At 44.2% G+C, this 12,245-nt stretch overlaps 1 protein-coding gene across 2 annotated transcripts; it reads left to right on the top strand.

Moving 5' to 3' along the window:
* The first annotated feature begins 1,433 nt into the window (after positions 1–1,433).
* On the top strand, positions 1,434–7,890 carry LOC133416204 (SKI family transcriptional corepressor 1 homolog-B-like). Of its 2 annotated transcripts, none has more exons than XM_061702968.1 (7): positions 1,434–1,455; positions 1,871–3,808; positions 4,164–4,242; positions 4,589–4,651; positions 5,728–5,802; positions 5,948–6,022; positions 7,227–7,890. In XM_061702968.1, exons 2-7 carry the CDS (start codon positions 2,168–2,170, stop codon positions 7,319–7,321), a joined length of 2,028 nt encoding a protein of 675 aa, XP_061558952.1. In that variant the 5' UTR covers positions 1,434–1,455; positions 1,871–2,167; the 3' UTR covers positions 7,322–7,890. The 2 variants fall into 2 exon arrangements, with proteins under 2 accessions (XP_061558952.1, XP_061558944.1); XM_061702960.1 differs by having other exon boundaries at positions 7,224–7,890.
* The last annotated feature ends 4,355 nt before the right edge of the window (positions 7,891–12,245 follow it).

Here is a 12,245-nt window from a genome sequence, read left to right as displayed (position 1 = left end):
GCGGGATCAATAGGCCCTTTCGTCCAAGAGGAGGATTGATTGCCCTCTAAAATTGGATTCATAGGCTCGTGGTTTTATAAGGTGCTCATACAACTGTTAATTATAAAACATTTGGCCTCGGTTGCTACTCTCATTAAAGCTGCCCCGTCTGGTTTATCTTTTTCACTCGAGTATGTTGACTTGGAATTAAACAATAGGGATTATTGACTCTACGTCATCTGTTAAAACTAAAAAAAAAAAAAAAAAGACTGCTGCTGAACTCGACGTGTGTTTAGAATTTCGGGAAAGCCATTGCGCCATTCAATGGAACAAAAATCAATCAACCAAGAAAAGGAATCAAACCTAAAAAAAAACATTTTAAAAATCGGGTTCAATGCAAAACTGATCGTAACCAGCTGAATGGGGTTCAAAATAAGACGAAGAATCGGATTGTTCTTTAGCTCGTGTCAAAGAAAATGTTGTAGCCTGCGTATATATCGTTCGGACAGGTGAGTAAAAATGTCTCCACTCCCTCCGCGCTGCATGCGTAAAGTAACCCTAAACCGGTGGCTCCGACGTGAAAACCACGCGTGCGCGCATGAATATTTCACGTCCAAGGTTTGTTTCAACAATCCAACGCCTGTCTGCAAGGCCCCCGCTCATTTGGATGCTCATATATATATATATATATATATATATATATATGAACCTGTCGATTTCACGAAGTAAACCGATTTCAATTTCAATTTAATAAACCAATCTGGCTCAGTAGGTTGATTTGAAAAAGGGATATTTTGCATCCGATTGAATGGGACAGGTTCACTTTTCATTTTAGTATCAGCTGGGAAAGGCTCCAGCTCACTCCGTGCTGCGTATATAAAAAAAAAAAAAAAAATAGATTTGATGGATTTCATTTTTTAGGATTGCTGTTCGGGTAATTTGCGAAGTAGATGGTGCTGTCGGTCAATATTGTGATGGGTGGCTCAGCACCCCCTACATTTCCTATCAAAGACTTTCCCCCTGTACGCACACATTTAATCTAAAGGGCCCCGATATAAATGTCGGTGCAGCTTCGGCCTCTAATGATGGTGACTCGCGTGATCCTGTGGCGCGCCATCGCCGCACAATGATGCAAACCGGGGTTGTGTGGCTCATCGCGACCGAAAGGGAAGAAGGGGGGCGGGGGGCGTTATTGTGCGAGAGACAGAGAGAGAGAGAGAGAGAGGGGGGGGGGGGGCTGAGAGAAAAGAGAGAGGTGCCATGTGTTGCGTGTCCAGCCGCCATTCACCTCCCTGCTGTCCAACGGGATGGAGGCGCCTTGTCCGCTGCGGCATGTGTGCACATAAAGTCAAATAACGCATCCAGCACCTTTTGTACAATCGCATTCACTTTTTGGGGTTTTGTTTTCTTTTCTTTTTTTAAACGGCCGTTTTGGCGGGGGGGGGGGGGGGGGTGTCGTCTTTTTGAAGCAGAAAGGTAAGAGTTGCAATTGTTTGTTCCTTTCTTCGTGTGGTTATTGTTTTTTTTTTTTTTTTTTTTTTTGTCTTCTTCTTATTTTTTGTATTTATTTATTTTAATTGTATTTTATTTCGCATGCTTCATCCACATTTGGGAATCTGTTGACGTTTCTTTTTCGGGCACGTTGAGCACCGCGGAGGGGTAGGGGTGGGGGTGGGGGTTTCCCTGGCGCTTTCTAGGCCCGCGCAAAGAGTAAATACGCGCGGGTGAAGGCGAGGCGGACCCGCTTCCTGCCAGTTGAAGGCTAATCCGCGCTGATGCTTTAATTATATACACAGGGGCTAGTCTTTTATTAACAATGCGAAGACGCGCGGTTGGATCTGTGTAATTACCAGCAAAGGAGCTTACACGTGTTCTTTTCCTCCCCGCTAAGCGCCTTGGTGCGGCTCAGGCTTGCCTTTTCCTTCTGTCCTCATCTGCCTCTGAAGGTCTTATGCGGCTCTTTAAGTCGTCGGCTCGGAAGTGCTGAGCCGATTTGAAGATAAGAGGAGCAGCGCGACGGCACAGGAGGGGCCGTTACGGAGGGAATTCAGCCACGTGAAGCGAATCCATTGCGTTCGCGTTTGAATGGAAGTCAAGACAACAACAGCAGCAATTGTACGCCTGCGTCCTTTCTATTGACGACCCGGCATGATTGTCCAGTTTTCCATGTGATGACAGGCTTCCAGGGATGGAGTCGATACCCGCACAGCTCGGAGAAGCCGGCTCCACTCCGAGTCCGAAACGGGACGCCCTCAAACCGAACCAAGTCAGCGAGACCTCCCTGTACGGGGTGCCCATCGTTTCTCTGCTCATAGACGCGAGGGAAAGGCTGTGCCTGGCCCAGATCTCCAACACCCTGCTGAAGAACTACAGCTACAACGAGATCCACAACCGCAGGGTGGCACTGGGCATCACCTGCGTGCAGTGCACGCCCGTCCAGCTGGAGCTCCTGCGACGCGCCGGCGCCATGCCCATCTCGTCCAGACGCTGCGGCATGATCACCAAGCGGGAGGCCGAGCGGCTCTGCAAGTCCTTCCTGGGGGCGCACAGCCCCCCGAAGCTGCCCGACAATTTCGCCTTCGACGTGTCCCACGAATGTGCGTGGGGCTGCCGGGGCAGCTTCATCCCGGCCCGATACAACAGCTCCCGCGCCAAGTGCATCAAGTGCACCTTTTGCAGCATGTATTTCTCGCCCAATAAATTCATTTTCCACTCGCACCGCACGCCGGACTCCAAGTACCTGCAGCCGGACGCGGCCAACTTCAACTCGTGGAGGCGCCACCTGAAGCTGACGGAGAAGAAGCCGTCCGACGACGTCAACCACGCGTGGGAGGACGTCAAAGCCATGTTCAACGGGGGCAGCCGAAAGAGGACGCTTCCGGCGGGGAGCTCGAGGGAGCGCTCGTCCCGCGAGGCGCGAGCCTCCTCCGCGCTCGGCCGCAGCGCCTCCCCGGAACTTCCGCGGAAAACTTTGCGCTGTGACGACGATGTGCACGGGAGCCCGAACGTCGCTTCGGCGAGCAGCGCGAGGAGCTACCCGCTCATCCCGGTGCCGAGTAAAAACTTTGCCGTGCTCCCCAAAATCCCGCCCCCCTTCTTGCCGCACCACCCGTACGGTTTCGCCGGCTACGGGTTGTGTCCGAAAAAGAGCGACGGCGCGCCGGAGGCGACCAAAACCAACCCCGTCCCGGCTGTGTTTTGGCCCGCGACCAAGGAGGCCATTTACCCCGCTTTCCCGGTGTTTTGGCCCGCGGCGAGCAGCCTCCCCGTGCCGCCCTACCCGGCCTCCCCGCCCGGGCTCCGCCAGGCCGACCTCGACCTATCCGACCAACGCGAAAGGAGTGCAAAAGACGGCCAGCAGCAGCAGCAGCAGCAAGCTGCCGGGCAGCCGTGTCCCACTTCGTCCAGCAACTGCAGGAACGAGCGTGACGGCCCCGGGGACGAGACGCCGCAACACCGCAAAATCGGCTACATCTCCGCCTTCAAACCTGTGCTCAAAGACGCGGAGACCATCGCCAAGTTGTACGGGGCCCGGGACGGCTTCAGTGTGCGGCCCGGCTACCTCTCCCCGGACTTTGTCAGCGAGACCTCCAGCTTTAGGTCCGTGTCCCCGGACGACGACGACGACGACGACGACGACCCCGACGTGGATGTGGAGTCCAGCAGGGGGGAAGACGACGAGGAGCCCATCCGGATCTCGTCAAGAGGCGACCCCCGAGAGTCTCCCGGGCCCGAGGCGGCCGAAGAGAGCCAGGAGAAGCCTGCGCCGTCACCGGAGGACTCTTCAGAGGAGGGCAGGCTCACCAGGGACGGCTCGCCTCTTGGCCACGTAAGATGCCCAATTCACAATTAACCCGCTACTTCCTATTTTTGCACCGATATTCCAACCCTCAAGTTCGATGTTCCAAAAAAATAAATTACTGTTAACTATAGTTTGAATAAATACATGTCACCAGTAAAATTTCACCCAGATTATTAGTCTATATTACACTGCATTATCATCTCTTTTTGGAATTCTAGTTTATTTGATCACACCAATGCACAATTTGAACGGATCCAAGGGTTCCTCGTTGTTGTCCCCCCCCCCCCCCCCCCGCTGGGTGCCAATCCTTTGCAGAATCAAGGCCTCGGTCGTGCGCAGTGGATGTGTGTGTGTTTTTGAACATGTCTGCACCACTTTGCAGGTGTGCGAGCACGAAGAGGGCTGCCGAGTGCACGCGAACGAGACTTGCGAGACGTCGAGCAGCCCCTGCAGACCAAACGGTAATTATTTGGGTCATTTACCGTGCGCGTGCTTATCATATCATATCAAGCTTTTTCCTTCCTCCTTTTCAAAACCCGATCCAGTACTTGAATACATTGTTTAATGGTTAGGTCAACGGAGGATAACAGCCAATCAATTTCATACATTTCATTTTAATAATAAAATAAAATGTTCATATAGAAATATATCCTCTCGTGAGTCTGTATTTAGTATTTTTAACATTTGTATTTACATGGGCAATATGCTGTTTTATAATGACTGTAACGTGCTCTTCTTCTTGTTATTATTATTAGTATATATATAATTTTTTAAAATGTATTATTATATATTTTTTTTTTTTTACAGCTGATGGAGCTTTGCGCATTGACATCAGCGTGCAGGAGCGAAATTTGGAGAACATGGCAAAAGGTAAAAGATTTTTGAAAATCTCAATTCCTCCAATGAATACTGGTTGCAGCAGAGGGCCCGCTTCCCCATATTTAAGTGCTCCACACCCCCCCCCCACCCCCCCCCCCCAAAAAAATTGCCATTCATATCGGAATGAAAAGGCGAAATGAAATGCGTTCAGTTGCTGTATTAACTGGCGTATAACCGCGCCGCTGACTTAATTTATGAATCCCTCCTGCACACTTGAAATGCGCGCATCTGCCCCGCCAAACGCCACGCTGCGCCACATTTCACATGCGAATTTGCATCTTCCGATCCTCCAACCGTTCCCATGGGCGCTGCGCACTAAATCACAAGACATGGTCGTTTGGACTTATTATTGTAAGAGGAAATCGTTTAGAGGCTATTCATATTTTAACGAACAGCGCCATTAGCCCGAGGCGTGGCAGCTAATTATTTTTGAACGCTTGGAAAAACCTCCAGACCCAAATATCATGGCCTCGCGTAGCCCCGGGGGCCTGCTGCCTGTGCGACAATTATGTGGCACACACACACACACACACACACACACACGGGCGACGATCGTTGTTGTAAATGCACCTGATGCCGAGCTTCACTGTGCTCCTGTATTCAAGTGCCCATAAGAGAGATTGGAGGAAAAACATGGAAGACATAACGCCTATTTTTCTTGTATTCAGAGGCACACCTGCACATTCTAATGACACCCACTCAGACTTTACAACGATCATGTTTCATTTCCATGAACAATAAAAGGTATTCAACAATACTACGTGTGTATGCTGTGGTTTTTGGTAACTAGACTCCAATACTGATGTGACTTTATTGAGCTCCACAGGACAGTCAAAATATTAGACACAGCCGGTAGTATGATGCCGTGCAATTATATCGTTAAATTAACCCAGTGCCATTGAAAAACCAAGCATTATGCATCCAGACACATTTTTAACTGCTTTTGCACTGGTTGGAATGTGCAGGTGTGCCCAATAAAGTGTCCAGTGGGTGTGTTCATTTTATTTTGGATTTTTTGGAATTTCTTTTTTTTATAGCTGCTATTGCTGTATTGTCTGTTTTGACAGAGGAGTTGCAGAAGCAGCTGGTGGAGCAGATGGAGCTCAGGAAAAAGCTGGAGAGAGAATTTCAACATTTAAAAGGTAGGAGGAAATGCGGTTGCTAAAAGCAGAGCAACGCCTTCAGAGCCAGTTTTTCCTCACTCAATTGGATGTCTTTGAAGGCACACTTTATCATTCAAAAGGAGGGAATGAGTCTTAAAGTTCCGCAATATCTGGTGTTCCTCAGATAATTTTCAGGATCAAATGAAGCGCGAGCTCTCCTACAGAGAGGAAATGGTCCAGCAGCTGCAGATTGTTCGAGGTTGGTGTTTCCTCGCTTTAGGTGTCAAAAGGACACAACTTGAAAGCAGAATTAGATGAGTGCTCTTTGGTTGAATGGAAACAAATTGGAGTCACATTTTTGAGACTGTAGTAAAAAGGAATAGATAAAAGTGGCACTTGTATACATCCAAGTATTGACAATTCGGTAGAAGTATTTGGACAGTGGCATTGCTTTTAGGACTTTTGTACACTTACCACAATGGGTTTTGGTTAAAACAATCCTTATGTGATGGACATGCACTCAAAAAAAAACAAAACGTCATTTGAATGTACTTATTTTGAACATGTACCTCCATGATTAAAAACAGTTGAACTGACTCATTATTTTATGATTCTCAGGGAGAAAAGCAGAAAGTTGCATCGGTTTACCACGTTTTAATCATATGCAACACATGTAGCGACATGATCCAATGAAGTACTTTTTTGTTTTGCAGGGTGTTAACTTCATGAAAATAGCATTTCGAAATTATTTTGCAAAAGTATTTGGAGCAAAGCATGATAACAATTGGCATCCAAGCATTAAAAGCTGCGTTTATATTCACATGACATCAATTGTCCACATATATTTAAGTCCTGAAAATAGATGAAAAAAGACCAAGATCACGAATATTTTGTCACTCTCCCAATACTTCTGGACCTAACTGCATGTGTCCGTTATTTGTATTTCCAACCCCGAGCATATTTTTCTGCTGCGGTGGATGAGATGAATAGATATCCAAAGCAAAAAGTGAAATTGACACCGCATTGTTTTGTTCGCCTAGGTTATTTTCTCCAAAATCATACTCTGGAAAATGGAATAGACGGCCCATTATGTAGTGCTGTATCAGTTACATGCACTAGACAGCAACTAAAGCCAGCCGTTAAAGGATTGGCTTCGTGTTACACTTGTTTAAGTACACAGAAGGGGTCAGTGTAAATATCATGAGGGCAAAAAAGCATGTTTGTACTCAAGCCCTTATTTCTTATTTCATTCATTCTATTCCTGATGGGCCACTTTGTGGACCAAGAGAGAGAGGTTCATTAGACAATGCTAAAAGGTAATGTAATTTGGTCCATAGCAATTTGAATACACGCCAACATGCAAGGAGATCAATGTCAATATTTGGGTGGGGGGGATGTAAGTAAGCAAGTAAACCGAGTATGAGTGGACATGTTCTTACTGATGGCCCCGTCCTCCCTAGAAGCTCACGACGCCCTTCACCATTTCTCCTGCAAGATGTTGACCCCTCGCCAGTGTACTGGAGCCTGCACCTTTAAGCCCCCCCTGCTGCCTCCTTAAACGCCAACACAACCCCTTTACACTCACTCACTCACTCACTCACTCACTCACTCACTCACACAAACTTCCACTATATACAGTAGATACACTGGTGAATCGCACTTGAGTGAACTGACTGACACTCGGAGAAAGCAGGATTTATTTCAACATTGTTTTATGTTGAGATTTCGGTGATCTAATGTTAAAGCTCATACCAAGAAGCCACCTGCTATTCAACTATTCTGAAAATGGGGGGAGGCACTATACAATATATACCATGTGACAATGTGCAATGGCATGTATAAATGTGATAAGTTAAAAACAATGTCATTATTTGGCTTTTGATTGCTTGTTTTAAATAACTTCGGTTCTATATGTATCTTGATTTCCCTTTCAGATTATTTGTACCACCGTTTGTGTTGTAAAGCACTTTAAATGGGCAACATTTCGGCTTTTGTCGTCCTTTATATACCAAATGGTCACATCGGAAAAAAGACGGATGTTTATGTTGAAAAAGAAGCACTTACTTGAACAGTGGCCGAGAGATCATAATGTATGTTTGAGATCATGCAATAAAAGATTTTCTCTCACCGTGTGTCATGATGCCTTCATACGCTTTGCACTGTCCGGGTAATCTCTACAAAAAGGGTTATGCTAAAGATATATTATGAAATATATGTATTGTGTGTGTGTGGGCCCTTGTCTATAGAAATGAATTTTTTTTTCATTTAAAAAAAAAAAAAAAAAAAAGAATGTCTGCCCCTCTTTGCCAATGGTCTGAGTCTGACACCTACTGGAACCATAGAGAATAAGAGCCTATTGCCTCTTATTATATTTGACTTCAACATGATCTCTTTCATTAGGCACCAACATCAGCGACCAGTCAACTGATGATGTTTGACATGGTGTCAGGGGAGCGCTGATCTAATTGTGAAATCTAACTCTTCTAAAGGGAGTCCTAATAGATATTGATTGCGCTGCTCCGAGTCCCTGGATACTTCATGCTGAGACATAATGTCACTGACACACAATGAATGTTAATTTTCTGTGATTGTGACTGCCTGCCTTGGCAAAGCCTATTCTTTATGCATTCTCAAAAGTCTTGAACCGATCAAACGGCTGCTTTATACTATTGTTATCCAACACAAAAACTCCATAATGTCATTTGGCGAGTTTAAAGCGAGCCAACCAGAAAGCCACTGAAAACCACTTAGTGTATGATCATTAATGTAATGATTTATAAGACTTTAAAAGACATCAGCTCAGTGAGTGCCAAATATATTATGCTTTTGATTTGTTTGGTTTTTTTGTTAGTTTTTTTGGGGGGCTAAGTGATATGGATTTTTGGAGGCCGATGCCAACTCCAGCATTTGTCAGAATGGAATTCTGATAACCGATTAATCGGCTGAGAAATTGAAAAAATATATAATGTATAAAATAAGTTATTTACAATAAAGATGAATTGCAGGCAGAACATTTGACTGTTTTACAATACAATAGAGGAATTTTGAAGTTCAAAACATGCAAAAGATTTGGTGTTTGGCATGGTTGTTTGTCTATATGTGCCCTGCGACTAGCTGGCGACCAGTTCAGGGTACGGAAAATGGATGGGTGGATGCAGTATGTAAGCAACAGGGGCCCTAGTTTTTTGTTGTACATTACAGAAGAGTGCTAGTAATGACATCATGACAAAGAGAAATAGCGCAATGACCATAGAACAACGCCCAGGTCGCTTATGCTGCATATCAGGGGTGGCAAACACATTTTTGTCCCGGGCCTCACTCTAGTTACGGTTTCCCCCGGAGGGCCATTACAATGCGGTATAGCCGCGACCTACTTCCGTATTCAGCAAAACGGGTCAAAGCACTTCCTCCTCGCTCAGGCGAATGAGGAAAGACAGGTTCAATTTTAAAAGTCTACTTTTTGTAAACACAAGATGTCACCGCAGAGCCACCAAAGATAACAATGGGCCGTGTTTAGGCTTTCTTCATGTTTACATGTATCCAGAGGTGGGTAGAGTACCCAAATATTCTACTCAAGTAAGAGTACTGTTACATTTGAGTAATATGACTCAAGTCAAAGTAAAAATTAGTCATCCAAATATTTACTTGAATATGAGTAAGAAAGTACTCAATGAAAAAAACTATTCGAGTAAAGAGTACCTTGTTGCCATATCCACTGTCAAAACAACAACAGAAACATCTGCAATTTACTGCAAGGTGTTTTCTCAAGTTAGAAGCGGGCTGAAATGTCCAAGTTTGGGCAGTCACAATTGAAGAGCTGCATGACAAAGCTGTTGTTTTTTGGTCTTTAAACACACTCGCACGGCTGTTTTTTTTTTTTTTTTTTTTTTTTCTTCCCAAACTTAGTCATTTTGATTGGCTCGCAAAGGCTGTGTGCATGGTCATGTGAATGCCTTGTGTCGTCTGATTGGTGAATTGGAGTCAAATGAAATTAGTGATCCCGTTTGATTGGCGCAACGGGGCGCCCTATGTGGAAGTCGAAGATGGAGTCTAAAAATAGACGCGCGCACACAAAAATGAATAAATAAAAGTAGCGAACGGCACGTTGCTCATTGTAACGGAGTAAAAGTATTGATCCTTCTTCGCATAAATACTCAAGTAAAAGTAAAAAAAAAAAAAAGTACGGTGCATTTAAAATACTCTGACAAGTACAGTTTATGGAAAATGTTGCTTGAGTAAACGTAAAGGTAGTGCGTTACTACCCACCTCTGCATGTTTCATATCATATCTGTATAAATAAACGATATGACCTCTTCTTTGAAGGATAAACTGTTTTTGGTCACAGTTAACTTGAGATGCCAATCAACTGGACGCTTCCACAACTAACTGCTGATGGTGGTGATATATTCTATTTCTTACCTGCCAATCAGATTGATGGGCCTTGCTGGATAAGGTGTTAAGGTGTTCTAAGTGTCCTGCAATGTCACCTGACATAACTGCTTGTGACTTTTTAATCTTTATAGAGCAAAGTATATATAGCTGCATCCCAACCACATGAAACTGTATGAAATTACGCATCTGTAGCTACTGTTTTCAATTGGGACTCAGGAACTTCCAGGTTGCAGTTTGCATGTTCTCCCCGGGCCTACGAGTAAGGCAGGTTCCTCCCACATTCCCCCAAAAAATGATAACATATTAGGATAATTAAAGACTGTTGGTGGGAATGTGGATGTGAATGGTTAGCAACCAGTCCAGGATGAACCTCACCTCTTTACCGAAGTCTGTTGACATGAAAAGATGGATATTATTGTACGTGTACAAGTGGTGCTGCAGCATCTGCCCTTTTGCCCTGAATGTATTTTGCTGGAAGCCATTTTTTTTCTTCATTCAACAATATTGAAATAAATAAATACCCTGTGTGTCATCAATTCCACCCTGTGTTTTGATATATGACAGACATTTATTTTAGGCCTTATTATTAGGATTATTATATAATTATGATTATGATAATACAAACATATTTGTACACTTCTTCTGATTAATACAGTCAGTCTGCGATTTATTTGGGGTAAATCAAAGGTACCTTAAATGTTGTCAGTTGTGTGACCACTCCCATTTAACATGAGTTTGAATGTGATTGCTTAATTCTGAACACAGCCACATCCCAATTTATAAGAGAGCATGTGTACTTGTGCAACCATGTTATGTCACTTGTCTAATATTACTTCCCCTCTCTAAAATACTGCTTACCTGCAGCCGCCTCGGAGTTCGGCTCAGGGTTGGCTGCGAGCGCGCAACATTGAAATGTGACTGGTTTCATGTTGTATTTTGGCGGAATGTATGTCAATTAAAAATTTGACAGGGGTGATCAAATTACCTGAGGGCTCGGTGAGACTGGCGACGTGACGACCGCGGTGGCGTGTCACACATAATCCATAGTGCTTTTTTTCCCTTAATTGTACTGTATGCATAATTTTGCTGATGGGTACCCTTTTCTGGCTTGAGCACCTGCCCCAAAAAATGCCTGCTCACATGCCTGGTTACAGTGCATGGATTACTTTATTTATTTATTTTGTATTTTTTTTTTACTTGCTTGAGGGCTAAGAATGTTAAAATGTTACTACAACTTGGTCCATTGTGGTGGGGACCGTTTGAGCCTGGATCCTGACTGGATTGTGTTCAATCTCAGTCGTCCCACTGTACGTCATAATAAAATGTCAATATGTACTTAGTCATAATGCTGCTGATGATTAAACAGAAAAAAATGCATCACCTACGGTAAATAACCGATCAGGTCTGCATGCTGTCTCTAATTAGGTTTTATTCCAGTGTGTTTAAACCCAAGCATATAGTAGATATTGTATGAGTGTTAATGTTATAAATTGACAGTATTAGCTAAGGTGGCCCTGCAAATTCATTTCTGTTTTTGGCCAAATGTTCTATTAGGGTTGGGGGACATCACTGTGATCATATACAGTGCCGTGAAAAGGTATTGGCCCACTTCTCAAATTCTTATATTTTTGGATAGTTTCCCCACTTTCATGTTTAAGATTATCAAACAAATGGAGATATCAGACAAATTTAACCCAAGTGAACTTAAAATGCTGTTTAAAAAAAAAAAAAAAAAAAAAAAAATCTGTTACCTCGCCCTATGGGAAAAAGTAATGGCCCCCTTAACCTAATAACTGGTTGAGCATCCTTAGTAGCAACAATTGAAAGCAAGCGTTTTCTATATATGGCAATCTATAGATATAGATATTTTGCCCTACTGTTCCTTGCAGAATTGTTTGAATTCAGCAAAAATTGAGGGGGTTTTCGAGCATGAACGGGCTTTTAAAGGTCATGCCACTGCGTTTCAATCGGATTCAAGTCTGGCCAAGTCAAGCCCAATTTGACTACACTTTCGAAAAAGCTCAACTTTCATTTCGTCAGTCCATATAATATTCTCCCCCAGAATTATTCAGATATTTGTTTGCAAAAGT

This window comes from Phycodurus eques, chromosome 2 (assembly GCF_024500275.1).
Source record: "Phycodurus eques isolate BA_2022a chromosome 2, UOR_Pequ_1.1, whole genome shotgun sequence".
Taxonomy (NCBI): domain Eukaryota; kingdom Metazoa; phylum Chordata; class Actinopteri; order Syngnathiformes; family Syngnathidae; genus Phycodurus; species Phycodurus eques.
Note: the sequence above shows the minus strand (reverse complement) of the source record. Positions and strands in the feature narration are given on the sequence as shown.